Raw genomic sequence first — 23,854 nt, 5'->3', positions numbered from 1 at the left:
TTGTTCATTTGTTTTTTAAACAAACTTAGGCTTTGTCTTCAGAAGTGGCAGTAGGGCACCTGGAGTTTGCCAGACGCGTAAATAATCCTATGAATGTCCATATATCCTGAGCGAGTGGTTCCTTGGGCAAAGATGATGGCTTTTTGCTTTTCATAAGCTATGTTAGTATCAAGAGAATAAATATGAAATTGGTTTCATTTCAGACATTTGTAACAAACCAGGCACGTCGATTAGAGAAGGGTTAAACAAACACAATAGGATAAAAGCTTTAATTCTTACCTAAAGGTGGTTCTGCAAAATGATTAAAGTGCCTATGTACTCTGTGACCTCTTGAAGTGCTATTACTGCTCCAAGAATGGAAGCAAATGCCTTCTGAATGTAGTTCAGAGCCACAGTGCAGGCGCTTAGCTTTACAGTTTGCTAGCTCCATGTCATCTCTGATAGGCTGGAAAATTGCAGAGTGGCAGTACAGTGATTCCCAGCCATGAAGCAGACACTCAATGCATCTCATCCCTTGCAATTAGGAGAGAAAAGCAGAAATGCATAAAATTTCGAACAGCATTTTAGTTTCCTCCTCCTCTCTTTTCTAGCCAAAGTGGAAGTGCCACCCTTTAATGCTCATGTCTCATGCACGCAGAGACTGACTAGGCCTGGACAGAAATAAAATACCACAGAGCCATACCAAAAATAAAACACACTTGCAGAATTTGGTTTCTTGCACTTAATCATCCACCAACCTTCTTATGTTAGAAAGCTTAAACATAATCAAAACCTACCTACAAATTACCAAGACAAATACTGTTGTTCCAATCTATTCTCTTCTAACATCAGAGAACAAACCCCTAGTGCAAAAATACAGTCGTGTGATAAAATGACTAATACATGACTAAAGCCATTTTCTATTGTGCAGGAGTACCTTGGGATCATTTGTTTTTCATGGCAGAACCCTCAGATGGTAAATTCCTATGTTGGTTGGTATTTTATTAATGACCAGGATTGTTAGTCACCTCCAGGGAACTGAAATAGGATGCCACTCTGGTTGCCACTATTAATTCCAACTGCAGGTGTGAAAATTAATTTCATGGGTTTTTCTATCATTTCCTTTTTGTTAAGGATTAAAGTTATTGCACAGCCGTGGGTTCCAGATGGAAGCGAATCTGAACTGAATCTTGTCTAGAACTCCCATGACAGCAAGCTAATTCATAAGAGGGAGGGCAGGGAAAAACTGATCTTGGGTTTCCTTTTCATTGTTGCTAAAGACATTAAATAATGACACCAAAGGAAATCAGATCACCTAACATATATTCACATGCTTCTTTGCATCAAGACCTTAAAAAGCAATACAGCACATTACAGGTTATTTTAATCTCTATGGAATAATAGCTCCCCCCCCCTCCAAAATCAGGTTAAAATATCAAACCAAATGAAATGTAACTGAATTATTAGAAGTACAGTTTCCATATGTTGTGAAAACAGTACAGCTGCCAGATTCTCGGACCGACGCTGTTGGGTCTTCACAGTCAAGAAGACCATTCCAACAAGGGCACTTTACATACTGAAATCAGGCTTCACATCATTAACCCTCAACTCCATTCAGTTCAGTGGGCAGAGTTGTTGGTCCTAAAACTGCCCAGTATCAGTTACACCTCCTAATGCCCAAAACATGCTCAGAAGATACATGCCACACCCATAGGGATAATTAAAGATTGGAGGTAATGTAAAATCCGTATGTATTTTTTGTACATGCTGGTCAATCTAAACTCTGATATAAAACCTTGTTCGTATGTGCCCCACCTTCCATCTGAGGGGGTGGGGTGTCTCATAAGATTTTAAGCTAACGTTAAACCTCCCAGCACTGTGGCAATGTAGGTAAGTATTATACCCATTTTATAGATGGATAAGCAGAAGTTGTGAATGTCTTACCCTAAGTCAATGGCAAGGGATAGAACCCAAGGAACTTGACTTCTAATCTTCAGCTTTCATCACTAGACCAGGTCTGTCACTATTTTAGTACCATTCACTCTTGTGCAGTGTGCCATAAAGCACTTTAGACCTGCTCTCTGCTCCCCTGCACCTTGTGCAGTCATTGATACACAAGGGCAATAAGAGTGCAGAGTGGGTGTAAAATTTACACATGCCCTCACACTTTTGCCCTGGTATAAATAGCTGGACAGGCAATGGCAAACCAGCCACTTTGTATTGTAATGAGCCTTCATGACACATAAGTGGAGCTATGCATTTTGTCAGTTATTTGAAATTTACTATGAAATTTACATTATTTACTATGAGCAATTATTGTACTTTATTATTTATGCTGAATAAGCCAAACAAAGGCTGCTCAGCAGGTCCCACACAAGACAGTGTATCACAAATAATTAATCAGGCTGTTTCATTTCTAATTTCAAGACATTAAAACAGAGATTTGTTTAAAATTCACTCAAGTTCAGATCTTTTAATAAAAGAGAACAGGTAATCCCTTAACAGCTAAGAAACTCCACCACCCCAATTATGCTTTCCCCCCCTATTAGTGACACCTGAATTCCTGAAAGAAATGTCCAATAAAACTCACTCTTTTCATGTCAGTATTGCAACCTTTTGTCAATGCTACCTAATGTGGGTTGAAACATCTTAATACAGTACAAAGGAGGTAGCAAAGGACTGACTTCTTGACTATATATATAAATACAGTGACACATTTATTAGATTGTTGAGACATTTCAAATATCCTTTGCCAGACACAAGTCCTTCATTTCCCAACTTTGAACTGATATTATCTTTTTCTCTGTAGAATTTTGAAATGAACTTTGTGCATGAGTTTTCACTGGATTTTGTATTTATCACTTTCCGTTGATTTCAGTGTAAATACCATATAGCTTCACTTAATGGTTCAAGTTATAAATGATAAATTCCTCTACACAGCTGGCTAAAAATCTTTGTTTCAAGTATTTATTTCTTTTAGATGGATATTTCCATCATAAATATCTTTATTGATTTTTAAACTGAGACAAAAGTGTACATAAAATGAGCAAGCTATGAACAATCAACATAAAACATTGTACAGACAGCTACCCCTTGCAATCTCATGTAGTTTCAGCTGCATGTTTGTGTTTTTTCCTTCCCTTTAGATAAGAGAAATTATTCCCATATCCCATGAAATTCTTTAGCTTTGTCAGTAATCTAGGAATATTTCTAATACAGAACCAGGAACATTGTAAGCATGCTGAAAAAGTACTGATTGGTACGAGAGATTGTTTTAAATCACATAAACAATTCTGGCTCCCAATACATGGCACATACTTACATGGTCAGGTACAGCATTGGTGCTCCAGCTCTTTGCCTAGAGAGTGTTATGTACGTTGGGAGAATAAACTAGAAGCATCTGTTAATACCTCATAATTTCTAGTGCTCAAGGAACAAGACTATCTAGGATGGGAGATAAGGGGGGAAAGGAATAGCACTACACAAAATAAATGAAAATGTATTTTTAGCCTGACTTTACAAGCTATTTTTTATTTCGCAATGAAAATTTTAAAGAAAAATAAACAGAGCTTGTGAATGAAGGGCCTACACAGATTGGCCAAATAAGAAACTTTATGGGAAAAGAAAACAAATCTTATTTGTTTTATCCAGCTTTAAATGATCTTCCAAGGTGCAAGAATGGTGTAGTCAGCAGCATGAATACAACACTGGAATGAGAGGAGAGGCAGGATTCATTAATGCAGAATTCCACACAAAATTTACTAGGAACTGATGGGAGAAAGAATGCAGGATGTTCAGCAGCAAGTGAAGTCCAAGTTGATGCTCAGCGTGAGTTTAAAAGGAAGATTTTTCTCAGCGTTAAAAGACCAGTTTCAGAGATACGAGGGGCAGAAAACTGTAGTCACAGAAATGGATTGTACAGTGCTTGAGAAAGAGGGGCAAAAGTAGAACACTTTGCTGTACCACATTTACAAACAGACTCATTTGAATGCTCCCAGGCGGCCATGCTTGTGTGTCCAAACAAAATACACATGCACATTAGTACACAATATCAAGCAGGGTGATAAAAACCTGAATATGGGAGTGATCCTGCTGTAATTAAGATCAATGGGAGTTTTGCCTTAAATTTCAGTGGGAGCAGACCTTTTTTCCTTAAAGTGGGTCTGCTGATTCAGTTCGTTTTCTGAAACACCAACCCTTTGACATAAATAAACTGCACATGTCAAGGGCCCAATCCTGCTTCCACTGAAATCAATGGAGGCTTTGCCATTGATTTCAATGGGATCAAGAGCCCAATCCTGCAATCAATAAGTGTGTTTTGCCTGAGTAAGGCTGAATAAAGACCGCAGAACTAAACCTAAACTACACTGATTTATCTGGATTATACAAGACCATTTAAAGAAAAATGCAGAAAAGAAGCAGAGAAGATAAAAATGTGAATTTAGAATGGTTCCCATTCAACTGTTTGTTTCAGTTGGAGCTGGACTTGGTCCACTGGAGCTCTGACGAGTAAAGATTGCAGGATCAAAACACAATCATGGCATACATCTTGATTATACAGATCCATATAAAGATTAGTGGGGAGGAAAAAGGCAAAAAAAAAAAGAGACTATGAACTCTTGTCTGGTGACTTCTTTTCAGCGGCTGCTTCGAAAGAAGACCTTCAGTTAGTAACTCCTTATTAAAGATAAAAAAATTGTTGACTGTACAAATTGTCATACCCAAGCATTAATTGATTCTACTCCTTTGCTGTCTTCTCCCCACACACCTCACCCATTTCCCCAGCCCAGGATTATATATTTCTTTAGCAGCACCAGCAAATCAGAATTTATTGTACATATGTTTGTGTTCCACTTAATAAAAAATATACCTATATTTTCAGATAAACTTTGTTAGTAATTCATGAGGTAAGTGACTATTTATGCTAATAAGGGAGAAATATATTCTCAAGCATAATGCATTACATAAATTTGAATGCAAAATGTTCAATTATGAAGTAAATACAGGTAATGCAAATAGTAAATTACATCTAATAAAATATATAGAAAGAATGTATCTTCAAAGAGAAGCTTTTGCTTGCATCTGTGAGTTCTTTAAAGAGAAAAGAATTAATAAATACTGAATTACTATGTTGATTATTTAGCTCATAATTCACCTATCTGTAATGACTCCTAGTAATCAGACTGTTTCATGTCCTCGAATATAAGGCAGGACTGTTTCCTCAGCAATTTTATCCCTATCAGATTATCTTGTCTGATTCTATTAATTCTCTCCCATAAATCTGCTAACAGTGATTTGTGATTTACTTACCCTGTTAACTGATCTGAAGACTGTTAAAAGGATTTATCTAGCAGTGCACCTAAGAGCAGTTTATGGCTTATCATTCTGTTACTCTGAGGAAGTCTTTCTGAAATCAATTTGGTTGGTTTCATAGTTAAATTCAGTGGACACTGTTTAGTTCTGCACCATAAAATAAGATATTAGATAAACAAAAGGTGCAGTGACTGTATTTAATGTGTTGTCCTTGATATGTGTTTGTTTACATTTATAACAAATTACCCTTAAAGTCAATATAATTCATAATCTGCATGTTACCTTTTTTATAAACCTTCTATACATAATATATATATATATATATATATATATATATATATATATATATATATATATATATATATATACACACACATTTTTTTACTTAACTAGGAAAGCTCTTAATACACAGTTGAAGTTCCTGTACCAATGTAACCCAATTAATGTGTATTTTGATGTTTAATGTTTCACATTCGACTCTATGGTTTGTCCCCGCCCCAAAAAAACTTACAGAAAATATACATCCATTTGGGAAAGCTTATGAACCTGCTCAATAACTAGTGAAAATAGGGTTCTAAATTACATTAGCAGAGGTTCCTAAAAGCAATAGATATCAAGAGACTATTAAAAAAGCCATATAGTTCTTACTCTGCCTGGATTACGACTGGATTATAACAAACAGTGCTAGGAAAAGGGGGCAGTCTGAGAGATTTTGGCCTGCAATAATTGTGGGAAACGGAAGGCTGAATAGCTCTAATTGAAATGAAAGTGTGTGATTGTTATGAAAGAAACACTGTTAATAGAGGACTGTAAATGTTTAGACACCCATTGTGAATAGCCAAATAATAAAGAAAAATACTATAAAAATGAGAATTATAGGGTGTTGGGAGGGGGGTGTCGCTTTTGAAGGTTATCAAAAATTACTAATCTTTTTTCTCTAGTGTGCTGAACAATAGACATTTTGGCGTGGCAGTCGTATGTAATAGTTAAACAAGGACAATATTGTACAACCAATAATTTTACTTGATGTTCTAGCAGGTCAGGACTCCAGATTAATTTACAGCACTTGCTTACATTGGTACCAATTCAGAAACAGCCCCTATTAGCAAATACCATTTCATACTCTGTCTATAGTTTAGAGTGTACTCAGTAAAATTCCTAGTTTGCAAATGTAGCACATTAAATCCTCATGTCCAAACTATTTCATAGGTCTGACAATGTATTTCCTCAGGCATCTATAAAATGGGCCAGTGAAATACTACAACTGTAAATTCTGAAAAGCAGTAACATTTTTCATTTAAAAATATTAACACATATTTTGTCTAATAGGTGAGAACGTGAAGTGATATACTGTACCACAATCATCTTGCTCAAGAAGAAAACCAAACACAGGGAACTGGATTATCCTTTGCAGATTTATGCTAGGAGCCAGTGACTTTTGTTGAGTACAACAATGTCAAAAGCAGGAAAGCAAGCCTGAGTAGTTAAGTTGTATTAACTTTGCCACAAATAACAATTGATAAGCTGTGCCGAACAGATGTCCATAGTTATTGTTCTGCTGTCAAAATAGTTACAGAAAATGTTTCTAGACTGAGTTATCTTTACAGATCTATGGTATGCTAAACTGCTTTTAAGTGTCAGTGGCAATGTACACTATATGACTTTCAGATGCTAATGCTGGAGCTGATAATCATAATGGCATAATCATGAGATGTTATCTGCTGTAAGCCTACTACCCATGTTCTACTTCCCAGGCGGAGAGTCTTTGGCTTTTGAAAATGATGATTTCCACAACTGGTGAAAAAAAATATGGAGTAATATTCTTGGAATTGTTATAAATAGCAAAGTATGAGAGGGAAGGCCAAGGGAAGAAGAGAGGTTCTGAAGTGCAATGTTCAATAAGCTGGTTTAATGTATGACTAAGTGTCAGAAGTCAGGTTTCTGACTTACTTCTCAGATAAACAACTTTATAGCACTGCACTTAATCTTACTTACCACAGACAACTCATTTATTACTGAATTACAAGTAACTTTAATTCTATTGTTGAAAATCAAGGCTGGCAATTTTAAAGATTTTTTTTTTTTGGTCTTACTTCACGATACCACAAAAGGGCCCTGTGCAGAAACATTACCAGCATAGCCCCTTGTCTCGTTCCCCCTTGGTTAAACTGAGAAGTACAGTGAAAGCCAGCTCTTTAGATGGGGTGACTTGATTGCCTTTATTGCAGTAGCCTAGTGAACAGCCTGACTGGCAGGCACGAGAATTCCTCCGCTGTAAGAGTTAATGGCAGAGTTAATGAGCTACATAAACTTTTCTGCACTTACACGACAAGAAAGCTGGTTGATCAACAAAACTGGCCATGGATCAAGATTAAACCGACCTTTGCCGAAAGGTGGCGCTGTCGAGGTTTAAACCAAGCACGTCCACCGCGGTTTTCACTCTTTCTTCCCATTTTGCTTTCAGTTTTTACGACAAAAAGATAAAATAAAATAAATATAATTAGCTCTAAATGTATTAAATGAATTAAACAGATCAACCGTCTGAAGGGGCGCCGCCGGGGTTCTGCATACAATCGCTGCGTTTATAGATAGAGACAGATCTTTCCCAGCGTCTCCAATCCAAATCTCTTCTCCCAAACTTGCCTCTCGTTAGACTGTGAGCAGACACTGGAGTTTAGTTGGATTTGTTTGCACAAGGGCAAACAGCAATCGGTCCGGGGGTCGTTATTAGCACTGAAGTGGGAACAGGGGGAGCCCCTGGGTGGGTGTCAAGCCGCTTTGCTGAACGTGTAACCCCATGATGGTGTAGGATCGTGGGGGGGGGGGGGGGGGGGGGGGGGGGAGGGGAGGAGGAAAGGGCTGAATGTCACGATCAAGTACAAAGTTATTCGCTTTCACGTGAGCGTGCAAGTGGCCCGCACCCCGGCGAGGCGGAGATCAGATTATACTTTGCGCGTGCACGAGAGAGGAGGCAAAGGCCACCCCGTGGCCGAAGTCTGCAGGAGGGACCTCGGCTTTGCTGAGCTCCTCCACGGAGTTAACTCTTCCCAGCCTTTGTGCCGCTGCGGCGGCTTTAGCAGCCCTGCTGGGGAGGGGGCAACGAGAGTTTCATTTGCTTCCTTCAGCACCATGCACTGAAAGAAGGTTTCTCTGGGGGGGACCCAGTGTCAGTCTCTTTAGTCCAATATCTCCAAAGGTGTCTGGCCCCCGAAGAGAGCACGTCCTTAACTTTACACTGACCTTCTCTCCCCATTTCTAGACTCTCCTCCCCACCCATCCCCACCTTTTAGCGACAGTCCCTGTGCTTCTCTATCGACTCTGCCCCACGGCAAGAGAGAGGCCTCCTACCCCTTCAGCCCGAGGATGGTTTAGGTAGGATCAGTTTTATTTATTTATTTTTTTTTTAAAAACGTGCACTCTAAGAAACAAGTTACCTACCAAAGCTGTCCCATATAAATGCTTAAGCATGGCATGCAGAGAAAGGGAAAACAGCAAGGGTTTTAAGCAGGCTACGTTTATGCTTACCTATTAAAAACAAGGCAAAAAAAGGAAAAGGAAAAAAAAACACTGAATTCCCAAATATTTTCTCTCTCAACTCAGGTAATAAACATTAAGCCCATGTGAAACCGAGTACAAGGATATGGCCAAGAAAGAGTTAAAAGTTTAGCCCCAGCTGACAGTCAGCTGATTGGCCCCTGATTGACAGCTTCGAAAAGTTTCCTTGTTTCTATACTATTATGCTAATGAGGGCTGAGATTGAAGCAGCCCATTGGTCCGGACTTGGAGTCAATTTCCCATTTGAAAGCTGACGTCAGGACTGCTATAAAACTCAGCAATGCTTTTAAACTCTACTGCTGGATGAGACCTTTAAAATGTTTTTCATCTTCTTGCTGTAGCTTTGGGGTTCCGTTTTTTCTTTCTTTCTTTTTTTTTTTTTTGTAAAGAAAAATACTTTGGTTATCGCGCTGACTTAATTTTTCTTTTTTTTAAATTTATCCTTCAGTCTTTTTCCTCTCCTCCCCTTCCCCGATGAACCTCTTCTCGGTTTGCACTTTGCATGAAAAAGACCAGAGGAAAGACATCATGAAGTGTTAAAAAATAATCATAAAGCCACCTTTGCAGCAACAACAACTAACAACTCCAGCTGCAGTTTGCCAAGCTGCAAAAAAAAGAGAGAGAGAAACAACCTTTACGCAAAAGGCGAATAGAAAGAGCAACCCGCTCTGATGCATCATCAATACTATAGGCTCTGCAAAGGATAATAAAGAGAGAGAGAGAGACAAACAGTCGGTGCAAATTGGAGCGAAGGTTGCAAGGGGCTGGTGGAGAGAGAGAGAGAAGGAAAATATATATTGCAAATAATCAAGCTGGCTCACCCGGTTGCAACTCAGAGCAGTCCCCTCGCTCCTGGTGCGCACCCTTTCTGGAGGACTGTCAGCAGCAAAAGGATGGCATCAGAACTGGCAATGAGCAACTCCGACCTGCCCACCAGTCCCCTGGCCATGGAATATGTTAATGACTTCGATCTGATGAAGTTTGAAGTGAAAAAGGAGCCGGTGGAGACCGATCGCATTATCAGCCAGTGCGGCCGCTTGATCGCTGGGGGATCGCTCTCTTCCACCCCGATGAGCACGCCCTGCAGCTCGGTGCCCCCTTCCCCGAGCTTCTCGGCGCCCAGCCCGGGCTCTGGCACGGACCAGAAGACCCACCTGGAAGATTATTACTGGATGACCGGCTACCCGCAGCAGCTCAACCCAGAGGCGTTGGGATTCAGCCCCGAAGACGCGGTGGAAGCGCTGATCAACAGCAGCCACCACCAGCTCCAGAGCAGCTTCGATGGCTATGCTAGAGGGCAGCAGCTGGCCGCCGCGGCGGCCGGCACGGGGGGCTCCATGCCCGGGGAAGAGATGGGCTCCGCCGCCGCCGTGGTCTCCGCGGTGATCGCTGCCGCCGCGGCGCAGAACGGGGCGCCCCACTACCACCACCACCACCACCCGGCGGGGCACCACCACCACCAGCAGCCGGGCAGCGTGCAGTCCAGCAGCAGCAGCAGCAGCAGCAGCAGCGGCGGGGGAGGCGGCGGCGGTGGAGGGGGTCTGCACCACCAGCACCACAGCAGCGGCCTGCATTTCGACGACCGCTTCTCGGATGAGCAGCTGGTGACCATGTCGGTGCGGGAGCTGAACAGGCAGCTCCGGGGGGTGAGCAAGGAAGAGGTGATCCGGCTGAAACAGAAGAGGAGGACCCTCAAAAACAGAGGCTATGCCCAGTCCTGTCGCTTCAAGAGGGTCCAGCAAAGGCACGTCCTGGAGTCAGAGAAGAACCAGCTGCTGCAGCAAGTAGAGCACCTAAAGCAAGAGATCTCCAGGCTGGTCCGGGAGAGGGACGCCTACAAGGAAAAATATGAGAAGCTGGTCAGCAATGGCTTCAGAGAAAACGGATCCAGCAGCGACAACCCTTCCTCTCCAGAGTTTTTCATGTGAGTTCCAACAGCCTTGCCACCTTAAATAAAGTTCTCCATGTGAGTTGTTGTTGGGGGCTTGCTAGATCAACAACCAAGCTTGCCACCTTATATTTTTTTTTTAAAACTCGAAACGATTAAAAACAAAAACAAAAAAACAACAACAAAAAAAGTTGTTTTTTTTATGGTGGGGCTGGCTCATTGTTGGCCAACCTAGAGTTCTACATGAGTTTCTTTTCTGTTTTATTTTTGTGGGGGCTTGCAATGTTTTTTTTTTTAAACATTATAAGATCCAACTTGCCACCAACTCAGTTCTTCATATGAAGTTTGTTCTTCTTTGAAACCTGCCATCCACATTATATTTTTTTAAGTTCATGAGTTTTTTTTTTCTTTTGACCTTGCTGTGTCCAAAAAAGTCAAAGGTTTTTTTTTTTGCCATCCTGAATTCTTCATATGAGATTTGAGCTTTGCAAAAAAAAAACAAAAAACAAAAAAAAAACCCAAAACAAAAAAAAATACAAAAACAATGTGAATTTTTTAGACTCCAGCTTGCTGAGTTCCATCAGTTTTTAGCGTTGTGCTAAACTAGAGATGTACGTAGATCAACCTGCCAAAATCAAGCCTGCATCAGCCTTCAGTGTGTTCATGTGAGTTTTGGCCTTAATCTGCCAAACATGAGACTTTTAGTCTGCCATTAGATCCCATATTCATCTCATGCATTATGCTTGCTATTTTGTCTTAGCAACAATGGACTATGAAAAAGAGACATTTATTAATAAAACACCCTGCATGCTGGACATGTAGGGTATAATTATTTTTTTTCTTTTGCTTGGAAATGGACTTTTGGAGACTATTATGGCATGGCATTCATCCTTTTGTTTTATTGCCTCATCACTTTTTTGAGTTGAAAGCAAAAAAGTGCAACCTTTGATCTTCCTCCTCCTCTTCCTCCCCATTAAAGTTTGTGTCTGCTCTAAAACTGCTTTGAGTTACTCAAAACTTCAGACTTCCTTTTAAATGCACTGAAGCATTCCCTGTTTTAAAAAATGCCAGAATGGATTCTGATAACCTAATGTGGCAAAAAAAAAAAAAAGAGAGAGAGAGAGAGAGAGAACTTTGGAAAGATGATGTGTTTTTTTTTAAAAAATCGCTTCCCAGTTTGGGGACTTTAAAACCATGCTGTTGCCTAAAGCAGTCTAAAATTTATTTTTATGTGATCTGCCCCAAGTTTATTTCCTTTTTTCTTTTGCATCTGGTCATTGTCAAATGTGAATGCTCTGGGTTCCTAGTATATAATTTAATTCTAGTTTTTATGATCTGTAAGCCCAGTTAAAATGTATGCTACAGATAAAGGAATGTTATAGATAAATTTGAAAGAGTTAGGTCTGTTTAGATGTAGATTTAAAAACAAGAAGATTGATGCACTAAATTGTTTACTGTTGTGATGTAAAGGGGGGTAGAATTTGCAATGGGACTGTTTTTTAAGAGTAGCTTATGCAGCATGTGCTTGCAACTTAAATATAAGTTGGGTATATGTAGTCCTTGCTATACCACTAACTGTATTTGAAAACCAAAGTATTAAAAGGGGGAGGCACCCCTGTTTATATCTATAGGGGTATTTTACATTCAAAATGTATTTTTTTTTTCAAAATTGAAGTATTTGGGACTGAATTGCACTAAGATATAACCTGCAAGCATATATAAAAAAGACAAACCTGTTTAGAACGCTAATACAATTTATGCAGTTATAAAGATGGCATTACTGCACAGTTTTAAGATGATGCAGATTTTTTTACAGTTGTATTGTGGTGCAGAACTGGATTTTCTGTAACTTCAAAAATTCCACAGTTTTAAAGGCAATAACCAGTAAATTTTATTTTCAGGGACTGATATCCTGTCTTTTAAAAAAAAAATGGAAAGTAAATCTTACCACAATAAATATAAAAAAATCTTGTCAGATACTTTTCCTTTTACATATTTTGCTGTGCAAAATTGTTTTATATCTTGAGTTACTAACCATGTGTGATGTTCTTATGTGCTTTTCTTTCATTTTCAACTTTATGGTTATATCAAAAGAGAGAATAATCTACAATAATAAACTGCATTTTTTTGATTCTGTACTCAGTTTTTTAGTGTGTAGTTTAAAAAGTTAAACAACTATGAAAGCAGTATCTAAGCCTAATACATTGTAAGGAAGTGATGCTGATACAAGAGTTGAACCCACTGATATAAAGGAGAGGAGAAGTTAGCAGCCAGTTATATGTAAAGTGGAAAATTGTCACCCACGAGAAATTAGTTATCTGTCAGGCAGGTGAAAAACGTGATCTTTCAGGTTTTGTAATGACTTAGAGGGCCTTAGTTCCTATGAGTCATATCGTGCCATCAATTTCAAGCCATTGATCTCAAAGGGAAGTTCTGCTGGAAAACCTGATGACACAATATGGTCCTATATTTTGATTGTTTTATGATGGAGTGAAGTGAAAGGGAAGACTTAACATCCTCTTATCATCTGATCCAAGCAGAACAGTTTGTATGTAGTAAGAGATGACACTGCATCAGGTTTTTCTTGTCACATATTCATCTAATGTTAGAGATAAAGAGTTTTTGACATTTGGCATACCCCATTCTAACCTCCCTCCCCTCCCTTTTCCACATCATGGTTTTCTTGTCAGCCACAGGCCTTAAAAGGTTAACAGTGAATTTTGGAGGGAAAAAATCAAAAATCAAAGGACTTTCAAGTTATTTGTCCTAAACAAACACTCAAAAAGGTTAATTTGCTAAAAAATGTTAAGGTCCAAAGGGGTGTGCTCTTTACTATAATTCTGCATGCCAAAGGACATTTTCAGCTTTGAACATCTCCTAAAACTATTGACCCAGTTATTTTACAGTTACTTTCCCTAGCAGCTCCCCAGAATAAGTAGAGAGGTTTTCATAGTGTTTTCTCCAGTATTTGAATAGGATTAACTTTGTAGTTCATTTGAAAAACTTAGGCCTCTCGAAGCATGTTACAGCTTCAAGAATTTAGCTTTATCTCAGGCTCATAAAACCAACACTATTTATAAATTTCTTCTAAATTATAAAACAACCCCCAATATATGGAGAGAGTGGAATTAAAACATCACAGCAAACTGCACCAGAATTCTGTTCTGGGAGGGTTAAGACAGCTGTTTCTCAGAGAAACTGCTCAGAGTTGGGTCCTGCACTCTACCCAGGCAGAGTTCTCACTGATTTCAGGTCAGGATTGCAGGATCGGACCCTAAATCATGCTCTGCTCAGGAAGGCCGAGTTTCCCTTAAAACACAACAGGTTGTGTCAAACAGTCACATCAAGGGGGGAATTCAAGCATTGATTTCTGAGTGAATCAGCTCCCATTAAAGTCAATGGCAAATAAATAAATCTCTGACTTCAGTGGTAGCAGAATGGGTCCCTTCAATGGGAGACTTTTATGGAGCTTTGGAACTGGTCCCTGGTATTAACCAATTCTGTTCTATATTCACCCTTCCTCCTGAACATGAAGTCAATGGAGTGCCCTTTAGCATTTGACCTTCTGTTACACCACAATTTGAGTAATGGTTCAAGCTCCATATTCTGGTTAATTGGAGTTTCATATTCTAGTTAATATGTAATCTGAGGGTAAACTGGCTGCTATTGGCTGATTAGAAAATTATCTGCTCTCATAAAGATAGCAACTTTTCCTCCTGCTTTAAATGTTTAAACCTCTATTAGTGCCCACATTTTTCATGGCGGTCACTTAGGGGACTGAATTATTCCAAAGAATTCACAAGTATTGATATTTTTAGTAAACTGATAAGCACCTTACATTTAAAATTACCTTCTAAACTAATACACTGCAGCTAGTTTCTCAGGCACAGATGCAGAGCCCCTCTTATTGCAATCAATTTGTGGCACAACATTAACCCTCTTAATACAACAGATCTCATAGTTTAGTAACGTGAAAAGGTGTAAGCAGTTACTAGGTTTACAATAGTATTTTGAGGCCAAGAAGAGGTGATAGAGCAAATGAAACATTGCTCTGTCTGGGTTTTGCTTGGTTGGTTTTAGTATACCCACAGTATAGGTAAAGGTTTTATGAACTGAGCTAAGAAAAGCCTTCCAAGAAATAGATTGTCAGGGGAAAAAATACTCTGTACACACTCCAACGAGAAAAGGCTTGTCTTTTTCCTTGCCCATGAACCTAACATATCAGTCTTTACTTCAGACCTAAAATGCATTGTCTTCCTTAGGCTGTATCTGAATCTCTGTCTGAAATACTGTTAGATTGCAACTAAAGAAAAAAAAAAACACTACAGGGCAGTTTTAATAACCACTAAAGCAAACCATGTACTGGGGTTCTGTATGAATTTAAGGGGAGATCACACCTTTCCAGCAGAACTGCTTGCTGAGAACGAATTGGAACAGATCTGCTCTGAATAACCTATATTCATTAATCACCCCTTGCTTGGAGCATTCTGGCCTGTATCCTGCTAAGCCTCTCACTAAACTCAGTGGTAAAATTCCCATTGATTTGAATGGGGAGCAGGAGTCTGTACCCTTTACTCACTTCTCACTCATGTAAATCTCTTATTGAAGTCAGTGGAAGCTTTGCCTGAGTAAGAAGATATGGCCCCATATGGCACAAGAGAGAGTTAGTTCTTACTCTCTACATCGCTAACAGTGTCCCATTTCTGCCATCGCCCTATGGCTTTTTCTCATTTATTAACTACATTGCAAAGAATGTTCATTAAGATGTGCACAAAAGAGGCGACCCTTTGCTCAGTCTGAAATATGGTTCAGTGTGATACAACCCCCCCCCCCCCCCCAACTCTTAAGCTTTTTGCTAAAATGTAGCATAACCCCATTCCCAACATCAAGGGCTCGGCTTAGTGGAGTGAAATATTTTTGTGTTTGTACTACAGTATTTTTCCTGCCTCCCACATAGGATCACATCTGAAAAGGGGAAAATATTCCTAGCCACCTGAGTGTATTTTTCTTTAACAACTCTTTTTAATGGCAACTGTGCTGTTTGTTCATTTTGTTCAGCAACAGTAAAAATACGTGGCTTTACTTATTAGAAAGGCTACTACTTCCCTTTTTTTATTTACCCCACAATAAAAGCTCTTCTTTAAAAACAAATCCTCACTAATAATAGTAGCAGCAAATTTTAAGTTTACAAATGGATGTCCCCGCCCCCCCCCCATTTTTTTTTCCTTTTGGACTAACTTTGGCACAGCTGCTTCATTTCCCTGTATTCCCCGCGCCCTGCAGTATGTAAGAAGTTCTTGAGCAAGAATCATTCATAATTTTTAATACCAATTTCTCTGACATAATATCAGGCACACAGTTCTGCTGCTTCCTGGATTTAGGGAGGAAATGATGCATATATCAGAATTATCTGTTCAGATGCCAGAACCACATTGGTGTCATTTCAGCATGTGCAGCTTTGAAAGGAAATCCTCTGTATTTATTACTAAGATCATCATCTGAACTAAATGGACTCACTGTTTCTGACACCTGTTCAGATGACTGGATTTAAAAATTCCACATACAAAAATACTTTTTTCAGTAGTGAAGGTTTTAAATAAACATTTTCTCCTTTAAAATCACTAATGTCATGTTGTCAGTAGATACCTTAAAACATGGAGACTCCAGTTGTTGCTGTGGCAAATGTAATATATTTTGCCTGCTTAACACCTTTCCACACACTCAGGTTGTCTGTATCCACATGTATCTATTTTAAGTGCACATCTTGTTGTAAATAGCACAAGCTAGTACAACAGGACTCAAAAAGGTGGGAGGTTCTTTAAAGAACTAGTTTTTTCAGATGCACAGTTGAGCATTCATACACTACAGTTTTAGCACTTTCTAATGAATTTAGCAGGCTCAGTGGGTGCAAATCAATAGATGTTAATGCTGTACACTCCACAGCATCTGTTACTGTAGGACAGTTAGTGTAGACTCGAATTGGTGGTGGAGGAGGACCAAAAATAAAGCTTACCACTCTTTGGGGGGTGACTGCACTCAGATTTGTGAGTTCAAGACCAGAGCAATGCAAAATATTCCAAGATGAAAGCGATCAATGCGAGCTCTAAGCAACCCAGGCGGGGGTAGATGGGTGTGTTGATAGTTACAGCTAATCAGTTAAACTCCTACTATAGTCACCATCACCTTGATCTAAATCTATAATTTGGTGGTGTGCTTGAGGGCTGCTTGTTAATTTATCGCGGATTACTCACCGAAATTATGAGTTTCCAGCGTGCTGTGCCCACATTTCTGGTCGTCAACTCTAAAACAGTGCAATTTCTTACACTGCAGTAAAATACTTTAGGCCTGTAGTTTTGGCAGAGTGAGTTTTCGGATGGAGATTGCCCTGCCCGCATAAGCGCTTGATTTTAAGTACTGTATACTTTGACGTGTTTTCCTTTTAAATACATATCCACCAGACATCGTGCATGGAAGGAATAGAAGACAGAGCAGAAGTTTGCTAGAAGTCTTGTTTCCACAGGCATAGAGCAAGAGACAAATCAAGCAGTGTCTAAAGTTTCCAGCGGGGTGAGAGGATGAAGTGTCACTGATGGCCTCTCAATTGTTAATTTATAAGGAAGTACACTCCCGAAAAATGTTCTCTGCAGCTCTCCCCCTTTAAAACAAAATGTTAATGGCTGTGTATGGAGGCGTAAGGGGACTCAACACCCTATTTCAATGCGTGATCTGGCCAACTATTCCGCTCCCTCCTGCCTCGGTTTTCAGTGTCAAACAAGCGTCCTTGAAGCCTCGGTGGTGTCAGGCAGACCAGCAATACACATTCATTTCCCAGGCTTGAACTCGCCAGAATTTGGATCTACAGTCACACCCCAGCCAGCTGCAGAATGGCAAAGATGTTTGTTCCCTTTTGGCTTCTTAAATCCAGGCTGGGGGGTTATTCAAAATAAAGACATGAAACTCCCCAAACAAAAAGAATAAACTCCCCCTCCCCAGGAAAATCTCTAGCACTCAAATAGCCCCTCCCCACATTTCTCCCGCATAAATTCTTTGCTTCCAAAGTATATTGGGCGTTCCTGACGTTGGGTTTTCAGTGTAACCATCGGCCGGCGGGTTGATGCGTATCAATAGTTGTGTTATGACTCGGAATGTTCCTGGAAATGAAATACCTGCTCTGAATCCGCTTAAATAGCATCCTGTTGCCATGAACCCGCAAATCCCAAACACTGGCCCCTGTACCGCTGAGGTGGCAATGTGGGGTACTGAAGCGAAGGGTTATAAGTGGATGTCTCCTGTTTCGGTCCTTTCCCCTCCACTTTATTATGTAAATGTGACCCCGCGTGGAGAGATCGGCTGTGTAAATGTGTTCCGGTCTGGGTCTCCGTTTCCGATCAGGAGAGGTCATTCCCTCGGGACACCGGGCTGGGGGAGGAACCAGCATTTGTGTATTTCCCCCGGGTACTGTCAGGGCTCAGGCCAGACAGAAACGTGACCATTAAGGGCCCGATCCTGCTCCCACTCAACTCAAATAGGGGACGTGGGGGGAGTTCCCATGGACGGGGCCAAGGCATTTCAAGGGACTACGGACGGCGTCTGTCAGCCCCCGCTCCCCCCCATGCCTTGCCCAAAGGGCGCCGACCCGGGCGCCTTCCCCCGCCGAGGGCAGCCTGTGTCCCTTCCCAGGAACACACACCCACCGCGGCGCATCGCTTGGACCAGCCAAGCCGGGCCGAGCCGAACCGAGCCGTTCCGCCGCTCCTAGCCCAGCCCTGGGGCAGGCGCGGGGCGGAGAGCAGGTGGCCCCGGGCAGGGGCAAGGGGCAAGGGCCCGGGCTGGCCGCTAGCCCCGACCCTCCCCGAGCGCCCGAGGACGGGCCGAGCGCGGCTGCGGTTCCCGGCACGTGTTCGCCCCTGCAAGAAGCCGCTTCGAGTCCGAGGGGCGGGGAACCGCCTCCGTTCTGCCGGGGGTTTGCCCAGAACTTCGTGGGGACGAGCCCTGGCCCAGCCGGGGGCGTTAACGCGAAGTGCCCCCTAGGAGGCAAATGGGCAGGGGCCAGCCCCCCCCTTTCCCAGCGGGGGAGCCAAGGGGCTACCTGCCAAGGAGGCGACCCAGACCAGAAGCGTTGGGGCAGGGGGACCCCCATGGCCACCATGAGCCTAGCCAAGGAAGGGGGGCGCAGGGGCTGGTACCTCTCAGCGCTGCCCCAGGAACTGGGGGGCGGGGGGTCTGTGTCTGGGCGGCCGGGCTCGCCCAGGCAGGGGCGTGGGGCAGCAAACAGGCCAGGCGGCTCACACCTCCCCAGCCATAGCCAAGGGGGCTCTCGGGCGGCCCAGCCTGGCTGTGTTACTGCAGCGGGCCGGAGGGGAGGGAGGCCGCTGCTTTTGTGTGCTGTCTAAATTCAATTCCTGAAGGATCCATCCATCCGTCCAAAGCTTAGCGCCGGTGTGTCATGCAGGCGGCCTTCCGCTGACTGATCATCCCTTCGGTACGTTCCTGGAGCCAGCGGTGCTGGGATTTTATTTGGATTCGGCCCCTTTTGCCTTTTCTGTCTGATAACCTGGGCTCACTTAAACCTAATCCAAAGCCCAGTGAAGTCAATGGGAGTCTTTCAGTTAGGTTTGGGATCAGAGCCTTGGTGGCTGGGGGAGATGGGGGTGGGGGAGGTTTGGGCTGCATGCTTTGTAAATCATTTGCAGTTGGGAGAAGAGCAGTTTTCCAAATCCAGCTGATTTTCTCTCTGTCTCTCTCAGAGATAGAGTTTAATGCTCCATTTTAACACAGGCTGATTAACCTACCTGGAGCCAGAACCTTCCCTTTCACTGATTTTTAAAAGTAGAAATTTACAAGATCTTGGAAACTACAGTAACTTTAAAGAGTGGGTTTTGTGTGTGGGTATCAGCTCCTAAAGTTGTGGTATTCTCTAAAAAGAGTCCCAGGTTTCTCAAACACTCGAGGCCCTTGCAATGAAACATTGGCAGTGCTGAAAGGTAAGTAACACTGAAACAAAAAAGATCCAGTTCCTTTCCCTGCCCGCCCTCCACCCCCAACTGCTTCCTAATTCACTGATGAAAGTACTGTAATACATAAGAAGCCAGGCCAGAGTTTGCAATACATTTCACTGTTTTGCAATATAGGATGAACAGACTTCACTTTTGATAAGAGACCTACTGCAGAGTCACTTTGGAGACAGGAATAATATAAGATTAAATCTGCTTAAAATTGTATATTCATGCCACACCACATTCCCTCTCTAAACTGAGCAGAGTCTTTCAGCAGCCTTTATTGTAAAATCCTTTTTAACACACCGCATTATAGAGGAGCAAATTTATTAAATGATAACTCTCCTGTAGCAACTTTGTCAAATTAAAAGAAGAAGAAAAAGAAGTGTTATCAGCCGTGTTAAATTAATAAATCTGCTTAGCCTCTCCAGGCTGTTTTAGTGCTACATTTCTTGGAAACTCTTTTTATTAATACCTGATCTTCAAATAAACCTGTTAAATGATTCTGTGCACTGTGCCTGTGAGAGATGTGTCCACTCTGTTTCAGGTCTCCTTTGAATTGATTGAACTATTGTGGTTCTAGATAAGGGATAGCCTCATCAAAGACTAAAGATAATAGAGCAGGCTGACCACAACACTTTTTTGGATGGTGTTCAGGTGTGAGAATTGAATACCTATTCCTCCCAACTAAATGCATTAATAACAGGATGGATTCATCAATTGGCATGAGAGCAGAGGTCATCTTGAGGAAAATTACACCAAAGGTCTAAAAAAGTGATCTGCTTTAAGAGATCCTGGGCAGGATGCCAAATAATACATACAATGAGACACTGTCCCTTTTCTCCAAAAATAACAGACAGGATCAACAAGATTGTTAGGGAGGCAAAGGAGCTGTCTTGAAAAGCCTTCATCAGCCACAATGCTTTGCTATGAACATATATGTGGGCATTTACATGATCCGATTGAAACATTTCTGAATAAACATGATCTAATGTAAAATTTCCCACTACAAGGAAACATTGTTTTAAGTGGCATGCTTGAAAATATTTAAATACGCCATTCTATTCAGTTTGATGTTGAAAGTGATCTTTACATTGTGGAATAATAATTTAGTTGGCACAAATTGTACAGTTGATTTTTTTTTAAAGCTGCAGAGCTATTTTGCAATCAAAAAGCCAGATAAACCCATAGATAGTCTTGCTTTTTTTTTCAATCTTAAATCAGATATGCAATTTTTTCTTGCTATGTTTATGTCATGCTATGACAATACATTGATGTAGCTCCAGCTATACTTCCCGCAGAATACTTGTTCTATATATGTATACATAGTGTATATATAGTCCAATGGAGAAAGTTAGATGTAACAAACATAACAAAATACCCATATTTAAAGAGCATAGATTGACTCACTGGTTTATCTCACTTATTGTACAAAGATTCATTGTAACTGTGTTGAATCTTTTAAAATTAGATTTTAAATATATTTTGACAGTCTGAACTTGTATAGTGTGAGTAACCGTAGGGAGAAATGACAGCTCTGGTTTTGTTATTAAACTGCTGTCTGGAAAATAATGGACTATGTACAGAAATTGGTAATTATTTTGCCAGTTACATTAGCACAGCTAATAATAATAATAAAAAAATTATTTAAGAAAACTATAGGAAGCTGAATGCTTTCAACTATTGTAGTTTGATATTCACTGTCAAGACAAAAATTGTATTTTTGTTTTACTAAGATAATTGTGCTATCACTAAGATCCTCGTGTTATTAATGCGAATAAAGGCCAGGCATGCTATTTAAAAATTGTTTCATTTTAAACAGTGTTCCATTAAGTTCATCAGCACTAGAATACCGTTAATAAATAATACAGAAGACTTTCTGAAATTAAATTAGCATCCAATCAGAACAGTTCTGCTCTGTACAATATCAGTAAAAGTGACATATTTTACAGTGTTTTAAATTTCTTTATTAATTATGTTTTGTTTATTTTAATATATTTACTAAATTAGGTACCCAAGAGAATCTTCTACATCGGTGATGTGAAAATGCCTGTTGCCTGAAGTAAAAAAAAAAAAAAAAAAGGTACATTTTGATTTTCATTTGCATGCTTGAGTAAGAGTTTTTGTTTTTTGTTTGTTTGTTAATATGGAGCTTACTTAATAACCGATGGACGTTAGATTGGGCTCATATTCAGGTGTGTAAAAGTGACCTGGGCAATGTGAATGTTTTCTACTTTTGTTTACCAAGCATGTCTCCTATGTAGCATAATTTATATTTTATCCCTTGCGAACATCTTCTTTTTTTGTCTTCAAATCCTGGCATTCAGAAACGAGCTATGGTGGTTAAGTATGAGACTACAGAAGATCTGTCTCAAATCTGGATGAAAATGATAGATGTCTGTATTATTTTATGTACATGCCCAGAATTTCCAATTGAATGAGAAGCATAATGCTGTCTTCCTCTCCCAAATCACATCTATTCAGTCTATCCCATTTACAGAATATACAATATTTAGGAAAATGAGAAGATCAAACTTTTATATATATACACACACACACACCTCGTAGATTCAGGCAGACATATGGTCCATGAGATCTGTTTATTATCAGGCTCAACTGTAAAAAAACACTAAGCGGTTTAAATGGGATTTTCAATTACAGAGATCCCTGTGTGAGTTTAATTATGAAATCTCTTATTTTAGACAAGAATACAGCCTACGACACTTATATCAACAATTAAGAGGTGTTATTAAACAAAACACTGTTCATTTTTATTAGCTCATGCAATTGAGTTTTATTTTTATTTAAAATTTGGCTGTGTGGGGAAGGGGGGTTAATCCTGTAGAATTCACGTGAGTCAAACTCCCATTGACATTTGCAGGAGTTTGCATGGGTACAGGCTGCAGGATTGGGCCAGGAGAGAACTTCATAAGAGACACATTTTGTGACCTGATTCTCCTCTCAGTTTACCTGAGTTAGTGACGGGTGTAATCTCATTGATATCAGTAAAATTACAATTGATTTATAATGTTGTAAGCGAGAAGAAAATCAGACCCCTAGTTTTATTATGGGTCCTTGCAGAGCATATTATGTTGCATCTATTGAATAGGCTTGAACAGGAATTTTAAACATAGTCAAGATACTTGTTTTCACTGTTCAGTGAAATGTACACTGTTCAGTGTATTGTCTATCAGCTCATTGCTAACAAGAGTTCTTTCTTTTAAATAATCTGAGAGCAATCATTGCTAATTTTGTTCAGTTATCTATGGACATGTTTTTAAAAAGCCTTTAATTTAATGCATAGTTGTAATAACAGGACTTTATAGGCACAATGTACCCTGGCCTGGAAAATAGACACAATCATTTCATTTACTTGTATATTTTTTTGTTGTCCTGTTAGGCATAGTTGAAAAAACAGATCCCGTTACTTTGAAACAAATATATATTGAGTCTAGGAAGAGTTAATGAACTTTTATGGCCAGGTTGAGATTGGACTGACCCCTATGGTAATATTTCATCTAAGGTTACTGTTGGGAGAGAAATCAAATTTCAGCTGTGAACATGATTGACAGGTAAATGCAAGAAAAAGAGAGACATCTGCTCAGATGGGGAATTTGGGAAGGAGAAGGACAGTTCAGGGAAGTTTCTCTGTGATATTAGGAATAATAAGCTTAGATATGAAAAGTCCAATACTTTGCACTCTCTGGAGGCTCACTTAGTTTATTCTCATAAAGTCAGTTTGGTTAAGGGAATTTAGTACTATAGGAGGATAGTAGTGGACAGTGGTCTCAGTGATCTCATTGCTAATTTGATTTCTTTGAAGGAATTATGTTATTTCTAGCATATTTGTAGCAATCCAGGCAATTGATATGGTGTGTGTAAATAAAGTCTATTGTAGCTGTTGATTAAGATACATTCACTATACAAACATCTCTTTTGGTATCTGTACAGGTAGTAAGATGATGGACCAAATAAATCCTCGGCATAATTCCACGCACTTTTTCCTGTGAAAGTCAGTGGGAGTTGGTTCATGTTCCTGATATATATCACTATATTAATAATGAAATTAAAATATCAGCATGGATATGAGGTGGTATTTTAAGCGATAATCCATATAAAGCAG

The 23,854-nt window shown here is 40.2% G+C and overlaps 1 protein-coding gene across 2 annotated transcripts in view; it reads left to right on the top strand.

Annotated features, from left to right (window-relative positions):
- The first annotated feature begins 8,106 nt into the window (after nt 1-8,106).
- MAF (MAF bZIP transcription factor) overlaps nt 8,107-23,854 on the top strand; it is a 228,943-nt gene continuing 213,195 nt past the window's right edge. The window contains exons 1-2 of one of the 2 annotated variants that reach the window (XM_043525940.1): nt 8,107-10,771; nt 21,742-21,810. In XM_043525940.1, the coding sequence (XP_043381875.1) occupies nt 9,741-10,771; nt 21,742-21,775 (1,065 nt within the window). In that variant the 5' untranslated portion in view covers nt 8,107-9,740 and the 3' untranslated portion in view covers nt 21,776-21,810. Of the gene's footprint in view, nt 10,772-21,741; nt 21,815-23,854 lie in introns of both variants that reach the window. The other variant, XM_037877865.2, reaches the window with a different exon arrangement.

Source organism: Chelonia mydas, chromosome 12 (genome assembly GCF_015237465.2).
Source record: "Chelonia mydas isolate rCheMyd1 chromosome 12, rCheMyd1.pri.v2, whole genome shotgun sequence".
Lineage (NCBI taxonomy): Eukaryota > Metazoa > Chordata > Testudines > Cheloniidae > Chelonia > Chelonia mydas.
The sequence above is the reverse complement of the archived record's forward strand: the minus strand, read 5'-3'. Positions and strand labels throughout refer to the sequence as shown.